The 8508-nt window shown below is 46.8% G+C and overlaps 1 protein-coding gene across 1 annotated transcript; it reads left to right on the top strand.

The window, feature by feature from the left end:
- The first annotated feature begins 2250 nt into the window (after nt 1–2250).
- Nucleotides 2251–5604, top strand: AMER1 (APC membrane recruitment protein 1). The gene has a single exon (XM_003804050.2). It carries the CDS (start codon nt 2251–2253, stop codon nt 5602–5604), a length of 3354 nt encoding a protein of 1117 aa, XP_003804098.2.
- The last annotated feature ends 2904 nt before the right edge of the window (nt 5605–8508 follow it).

The following is an 8508-nucleotide window of genomic DNA, read 5'->3' as shown; positions in this document are numbered from 1 at the left end:
AATTCTGTAAAAGTTAATGAAATTTCACAAACAAGTCCACTACTGCCATCCCAACTTTCCTATCCCCAATACCATGATGACAACCCTGGTTGTAATTTTAAGGCTTAGTTGAAAACATCTGCTGTGGAAAGTGGGGGATTCAGATAGATGATAAGGCACCTATTTTCATCAGACCAGACCCTGGGGCAAAGAACTCTAGGTGATTGTGTGTGTGTTTGAGTGTGAGTGGGAGGGATACTATCTATCATGGGACTCTCAGTCGCGGGACTGAGTTGGAATAGTGTGATGTCAAAATATATTACACAGAAAAATACCTAACCTGAGAAAATTGCAATGCAATTCTCTGCAGAGAAGGGATCACCTTTACTTTTTTGGATAACCAGCCATTATCTTGCTCTAATTTTAATATTCAGTTCTGTAGACTGCTTTTGATGGAAGCTTGGATTGCACTGATGATTCAAGTATCAAGCCAAGCAAGGTACCAGGTACAAAATTAGTGTTTGCAAGATAGGATTGGGGTCTCCAGGAGGGACTCCTCTCATGAGGTCAGAGGCTAGAATGTAGCTATCAGCCTCTCTCTACCCTCAGTGCTGGTACATAGTCTTCTACTTCAGGTGAATGTGTGAATCTTACTACTGTGGCAATAAATCACAGGGCTGGTGTGCTGGCTAGCTGCTCTCTGACCAATGCAGGATACAGTAGTGCTTTCCTCATCCCTCCCCCACCCTCTTTCTTTTCTTCTCCTTATTTCCATCCCTCTTCTGTCTCTCATCTCTAGATCCCTTGTCTGCTGGTTTCTACTGTTACAGAAAAGGGACACACTTTCCAAGGAGGGACGATTAGGTTTGAGCAGGCTGATCACTGATCCAGCTACATTCACTGGAATATACCAGATTTGGGGTGGGGGAAATGTGTTGGGGTAGGTAGTGGTTAGCCCTTCTTATTCCATTTCTGTTGGCATATGAGTGTTTGGAGGATTGGGAGCATAGACCAGAAAGATGTGGCTTGTATCAGGTTTATTTATTTAAATAACTATTAAGAGCTTACCCCCCAGGACAGGAACAAGAATCATTGCAGGGGTGTCCAACCTTTTTTTTTTTTTCTTTGTCATACATTGGAAGAAGAGTCATCTTGGGCCACATATTAAATACACAAGTACTAACAAAAGCTGATTAACATAAAAATGTATTGCATACTTTTCATGATTTCATGACACCACAAATAAGCAAAAAAAAAAAAAAATCCTCACAAAATCAGCATACAATGGCCCACAGGCTGCAGGTTGGACACCCCTGAGTAGTGCCTTCAAGGAGTTCCCTTCTTAGACAGGGAGCTAGATGGGGGCCAAAATAACCAGCTGAAGAGAGTAAACGGGAAACAGTATGCATCTTGGTTATAAAGTGGAATATAGAGGTTCCAGTTACTGAGGGCAACATTAAAATCTCTTTCCCGTAGGTCAATAGAGTCTGACCTGGATCTAACCCTATCATAACCTTTATGAAGGAGATATATTTATTGTCCTCTTGGATGATGGGTGATAAATCCCAGAGCCTCCCTTTCCTGAGGCCCCTACATCATCTTAGCAGGTCCTGGAATGCAGCCCTCTGTGGGTCCATGAGGTTCCTACTCTGGGGTTCTGAAGGTCTGAGCCTGATACTGTAGGAAGTTTAGGAAGCTTGTAAACAAGAGGTGAATGTTCAGGTCTACTTCTCTTCCCAGCTCCAGGAAAAATGTCAGTGATAGCCCAGGCTAATGTGGAATTGAGGCCTGAATCCACTAGAACCCAGTGAGGACTTAGTGGGCCATTTTGTCAGATGATTTTCAAACATTCTGTGTTGTTAGAGCCAACCTTCCTCTGCCCTTTCTTGCTTTTCTCTATTCCCACTCTTTTTGATAACTGATAATTCCTCTTGCAGCCAATAGTGCCATGGACCTTTCGCACATCTGTGGGTTCCTGCCCAGTGCTCCCCTGAGTTTAGGGTGGCCTGAATGGCTAAGCATATGGAGTGCGTTAAAGTTTTTTCATCATTCTTTCTTTCTATTACATTCTTTCTGGTTCTATTCAAGTCTGAGACCACAAACACCTGTGAAAACAAATCCAGTCTGGATGCTTGCTCACTAGTATCTGTTTCTCTTTGTCTCTCTCATCTCCTACAGACCCCACTGTGATGTTTCCTGACTGATGATGTTCAGCCTAGAAGTCCAAGGCTGCATTTCCAGCTGAACTGTACCTGAGTAGTCCCCATCACCATGGAAACCCAAAAGGATGAAACTACTCAGGTTAAAGGAGCTACAGTCTTTGGGGAGGCCCATGACCAAGGGGCAGAGAAAGAAAGCAAGAACAAGGCAGCTGAGGTGACAGAAGGACCAATGTCAGAACCACTCTCCTCTGGCCCAGGTAGGCTGAAGAAAACTGCCATGAAACTCTTTGGTGGCAAGAAGGGTATCTGTACTCTGCCTAGTTTCTTTGGTGGAGGAAGAAGCAAATATTCTGGGAAAGGCAGCACTAAAAAAGTTCTCAATAAGAGCAAGACCCATGAAGCCCTGAGTGAAGCAGCTCATGGCTCTGAAGATGTCAGTGAAGGAACCAGCTTCTCCCTAACTTTGCCTGAGTTACTCTGCCAATTTCCCAGCTCCCAAAGTATCCATGGGGTTTTGGAGAGAGGCTTCAGATATAAGATATCTATGGCTGGAGTCACAGAGAAAGCTGGGGCTGAGAAGGTTCCCTTTTTGCCCAAGCCAAAGAAAGGCCTAAAAGGCTTTTTTAGCAGTATCCGGCGTCACCGGAAAAGTAAGGTTGCTGGGCCTGAGCAAAGTGATCCAGAGGCCAAGGGGCCTGAGGAGGCCAGAGGTAGGCCTCATGAACATGTGAGCTCAGCCCCTCAGGTGCTCCATGCTGATGAGGCCTTCCAAGCCTCTCAAAAGGAAAATATCAAACCTCAAAATGTCCCTGGTCCAAAAGTTTTTCCAGCACCAGAGCCTTCTCCACCAGGTACTAAGAAGACAGCCTGTAAAGATCCAGAAAATCCCACAGTGGCCTTTGCCTCAGCACTCATGCAACCCAAGCCTGCTCCTGAAGCCAGTACCCAAGAGGAACCCCATATCCGAGAAACAGGGGATAAGGTGGTGGTAAATCAACCCAACTGCCCTGTAGGGGACCAGCTGAGCCTCCTGTTTGGTGATGTCACATCCCTGAAAAGCTTTGACTCACTGACAGGTTGCGGTGACATTATAGCAGAACAGGACATGGACAGTATGACAGATAGCATGGCTTCTGGTGGCCAGAGGGCCAACCGAGATGGGACCAAGCGAAGTTCTTGCCTGGTGACCTACCAAGGAGGCGGGGAGGAGATGGCCTTGCCAGATGATGAGGAGGAAGAAGAGGAAGTGGAATTAGGAGAGGAAGAGGATGAGGCTAAGGAGGAGGAGGAGGAAGAAGACAATGACTTAGAATATATTTGGGCAAGTGCTAAAATATATCCAAGGCACAATCTGAACCTGAGCTACCATCCCACCACATCCCCAGGCCACTATGGCAACATGCTCCTTGACCCAGTTAGGTCTTATCCTAGCCTATCCCCTGGAGAACTTTTGACTCCTCAAAGTGACCAGCAAGAGTCTGCCCCCAATAGTGATGAAGGTTACTACGACTCCACTACACCTGGATTTGAGGATGATTCAGGTGAGGCCCTAGGGCTTGTTCTCAGGGATTGCCTACCCAGAGACAGCTACAGTGGAGATGCCCTATATGAGTTCTATGAGCCAGATGATAGTCTTGAGAACTCCCCTCCTGGGGATGACTGCTTTTATGACCTCCATGGCCACAGCTCTGGAATATTTGACCCCTTCTTGAACTTTGAGTCCCTTTCTTCCTCCCGGCCACCTGGGGCAATGGAGACAGAGGAAGAACGACTAGTGACTATCCAGAAGCAGTTATTGTATTGGGAGCTCTGTCGGGAGCAGCTTGAAGCCCGAGAGGCATGTGCCCGAGAGGCTCATGCCTGGGAGGCCCACACCAGGGAGGCCTATACTAGAGAAGCGCATGCCAGGGAGGCCTATACCAGAGAGGCCCACACGTGGGAAGCTCATTCCAGGGAGACTCGGACACGAGAAGCCCAAGCCTGGGAAGCTCGTGCTCTAGAGGCTCAAGTCCAAGAAGCTCAGACCTGGCAGGAAAAGCCTGTGTTGGAGTATCAGATGAGGCCCTTGGGCCCATCAGTGATGGGCCTAGTGGCAGGGACATCAGGGGCTTCTCAGATTTCCCACCGAGGAACCACCTCAGCTTTTCCCACCACTGCAAACACTGAGCCAGACTGGAGGGACTTCCGTCCTCTGGAGAAACGCTTCGAGGGAACCTGCTCCAAGAAAGATCAAAGTACTTGCCTGATGCAGCTCTTCCAGAGTGATGCTATGTTTGAGCCAGACATGCAAGAAGCAAATTTTGGAGGATCTCCCAGGAGGGCCTACCCTACTTACTCACCCCCTGAAGAGCTAGAGGAAGAGGAGGTTGAGAAGGAAGGAAATGCCACTGTGAGTTTCTCACAGGCCTTGGTAGAGTTCACCAGCAATGGGAACATCTTCTCCAGTATGTCTTGCAGTTCTGACTCTGATTCATCCTTCACTCAAAATCTCCCTGAGCTACCCCCCATGGTGACTTTTGACATTGCTGATGTGGAACAGGATGGGGAAGGCAAGTGTGAAGAGAGCCCTGAGTTCCACAACGATGAAGACCTTGCAATTTCCTTGGAAGCCTTTGAGCTGGGCTACTTCCACAAACACACCTTCAGCAACTATCGCAGCCGATTCTACCAAGACCTTCCCTGGGGTGTGAGCAGCCTCCCTCGATACTTGGGACTTCCTGGCATGCACCCTAGGCCTCCACCTGCTGCCATGGCCCTCAATAGAAGGAGCCGCTCCCTTGACACTGCAGAGACCCTGGAGTTAGAGCTCTCTAATTCCTACTTGGTGCAGGGCTACCTGGAGTCTGATGAACTTCAAGCCCAGCAAGAAAATTCAGATGAAGATGAAGAGGAGGAAGGAGAATGGGGCCGAGATAGTCCATTATCCCTTTATACTGAACCCCCAGGGGCCTATGATTGGCCCACCTGGGCTCCCTGTTCTGTTCCACTGGGGCCAGGTCCTGCCTGGATAAGCCCTGGTCACATGGATGGGCTTTCCAGTCAGTCTTCATATGGCCAGGCATCCTGTTGTGTACCTTCTATGGCCATGTCAGTGTCACTGTCATTGTCAGGGCCGGAGTCAAGAGCATCTGGGGAACCTGGGCCTCAGCTAGCTTGGCCTTCACACCTACTCCTGCCCAAAGGCCCATGCTATAACCTTCAGCCACAGGCCTCCCAGAGCATGAGAGCCAGGCCTCGAGATAAGCTGATGCCTATTGAGGAGCCTAGTTGCTCTTCTAGTTCTGGAGGCTTCAGCTCTAACCCTCTGCCACAGGCCAAGCCTGTTGGTATCACCCATGGCATTCCTCAGCTGCCCAGGGTCCAGCCTGTACTGCCCCAGCCTCTGCCCATTTGTTATAGACCTTCTAGCCTTGAACTGTCAAAGGAGAGGGCTAAGCAAGGTGCCTCTCTCCCCACCAGCTAGTCATCCACAGCTGTGAATGGGAACCTAGCCAAGTAGTCATCATTAATTCCAGAGTAGGGGCATGGGGCCTGAGCATGTGAATGGATATCAGGGGTTGGGCAGAGGGGTGGGGGTTGGGGGTTGCTATTTAACTTGAAAATGCTTTTGGCCTAGGAAAATTCCTATGATTTTTCACCTTTGTTTTCCAACTTCCTTCTTCTGCCATCTATGGCCACATTCAACTCAAGTACATCTGTCCAGGAAGGCAGTGGCTACTGCTATTGTTGTTGCACTCTGGTTTTTACTTTTAGGGTTTCTTCTTGTGACCCACACAGGGTTTGGGATGCTGTAATTTTGTGCCTACTCTAGTTGCTAAGTTAGTGATTTTATATATATACATATATGTGTGTGTATATACATATATGTGTGTGTGTGTATATATACACACATATGTATATACATATATTTTATATATAAAATCATGCATCTCTGGCACAGGCTGAACTATTAGTGCCCCCTCCCCCTTTCCTCCAGTAAATGATGGACCACTGATGAGCAACCATGTCTGGACTGCCTCCCACAGGGGTACAGGTGGTTTGTTTGCTGTTAGCAGTGTGAAACTGTGGTACAGATTCTTCATAAACCCATTCCTTTCAGCCTTGGCATAGTTGCCACTGTTATATTAGGTGATTATAAGCTATTCATTCCAGCTAACTATCCTTAGGATCAAGTAGTACATGTTTCACTAGCTATTGCTGTAGATCTTAACATCATAATCAGATGGGGTGCCTTTTAACCTGAACTTCCATAGCTTAGGTTGAAGACAAAAATACTAATCCCTTTAGTGGAATAATTAAATTTGTCCTGTTGAAAACAAATATCAAAAGGTTCTGTTATGAACACTGCCACAGAGTCTTGAGCTCTGGAATGATAGGATTTATTTTTTTCCTTCTTCCTCTCTTAAGACTGTGACTGCCTGAGCTGTAGATGTTTCTGAATTTTTGTTCTTGTTTTTCCTTAAAAAGTTATCATAATTTCATCAAAAGGAACACAGTTTTTTAAGGGAGAAAAGCAACCTAAAGTAGGCTTGGCTGTAGGGGTTGGGGTTTTTGCAGGATGCAGGCAAAGGATAAAAAAATCCCAGCCAGCAAAAGAAAAGATTTCAGACTTTGTGGAACTTGAAATAACTCAGATTCTTAGAAGGAAAAAACTGCTTCCAACCCAACCTCCCACTCCATCATTTGGACACTGTAATGAGCCTCTAGGCTTGAGGTCCCAAGAAAGGATACCAAAGGCATCTCAGCTGCTGTTCTGGTCTCTTTAAAAGCTTTCATCTTCCACTTAGCTTAGTCCTTAGCATCATCAAGGGACCAGGTCTTGAGTGGAAAGATTGTGACCTGCCCTCACTCTGCCAAACTGCAGGATTCTGATTTCCATGGCAGTTGCATCCCTTCCTGGAATTAATGGTACCCTACCTTCTGTATCCATGTAGTTTTCATGTTAAACTAGGTTGGAAATACAAGTGAAGAGCTTGCTGTCAGGAAGATATCACAACAGGCCGATCTTGCCAGGCTCAGCTTCTCATTAATCACTTGCATAAGAGGATTCCTTTTCAATTTCTTTATTGAAGATGATAAACATCCTTGCCTGGATGCATTGACCCAAATCATAATTCTTGCTCCCCCAGCCTACACACATCTCTATTCCTTTTGAGATAAGAAGTCAATAGTGCTCTTGCCATTTTTGATGTATGTCAATTTACCTTCAGAACAGATGTTGTTGGCCCTCTGAGTCACGGTGACTTTGTGGGTAAACAGTTCCTTGGCCAGGGAATGTATCCAGTATCCATACTGGTCTTTGTAATCATTTATCAGATTGGGGTTGGCCCAGTGCCTTTCCCTACAAAGAGCAGATCTGGCTGTACCCTTGGAATCACCACATGAGTTTGCATGCCATCAATATCTTCCCTAAGGGACTAAGATCAGCTATCCAGGCTGACTTTAGCTACATCATGGAGAAATGCATCCTGTGTGGAGCCAGAGAATGAAAGAGGGTGAGGAAGGCCCTCCACTTCAAGCACAGCATTTCAGGATAGAAGTCGCTAAATTCCAACCATATGGCCTCTTCCAAAGCTGCTCTGAAATGGTGGGGTTGAAATTGGCCTGGCTGTTTGGCAGGAAGTAAATATTCACTAAATGCCTTTACATCAGGGGAAAACCCACCTTTTCTGTCTTCCCTCAGGCAGCTTGAGATCTGTCTGCATGTGCACTATGCTCACCACAGCAGGCAGCAGATCCATCACCAGCCTCCAGAACCTCTTGGAGAGGGCCACCACCCTATCTGTTAATAGGAAGAGAAAGTGGTTAATTTTTGGACAAGGGCTGAAGGCTACCCTCAAAGTCATGAGGGCAGCATGAGGTACTGCCTCTAAGGCGAGCTGTCATACCAGATAGGCTGACGTACCTATCTGGACTATGGAAGGTCACACACCACAGAGCAGGACCTGGGACTGAGTGGGAGTTCATGGCTTGGACAACATTGCTTCCTGCAAGTCCTGTTACCACCTCAGTCAGTTCAGAACAGGATCCTCAGCAGCAGAAGTGGAGCAGTCAGGATACATGGCTGCAGAAGTAGGCTTCTTTGAGTCTTGAGAGCTGAGTAAGTTTATGGCTTCACCCAGCTTCACCTTATAGAACAATGGTTCTTAACCTTCCTAATGCTGTGACCCTTTAATACAGTTCCTTATGTGGTGACCTCCAACCATAAAATTATTTTTGTAGCAATGAAATAATTTTATGGTTGAGGGTCAACACAACATGAGAAACTGTATTAAAGGGATGCAATATTAGGGAGGTTGAGAACTACTGCTATAGAAGGAAGGCTGAGGACACATGGTAAGGGTAGCACAGGATGACACTAGGAGAG

The sequence above is a fragment of the Otolemur garnettii genome, unplaced genomic scaffold, assembly GCF_000181295.1.
Source record: "Otolemur garnettii isolate 467f Iridium unplaced genomic scaffold, OtoGar3 scaffold00290, whole genome shotgun sequence".
Taxonomy (NCBI): domain Eukaryota; kingdom Metazoa; phylum Chordata; class Mammalia; order Primates; family Galagidae; genus Otolemur; species Otolemur garnettii.
Note: the sequence above shows the minus strand (reverse complement) of the source record. Positions and strands in the feature narration are given on the sequence as shown.

Coding starts and splice junctions, on each gene's coding strand:
- AMER1 (XM_003804050.2), top strand. CDS start 2,251: ATGGAAACCCAAAAGGATGAAACTACTCAGGTTAAAGGAGCTACAGTC.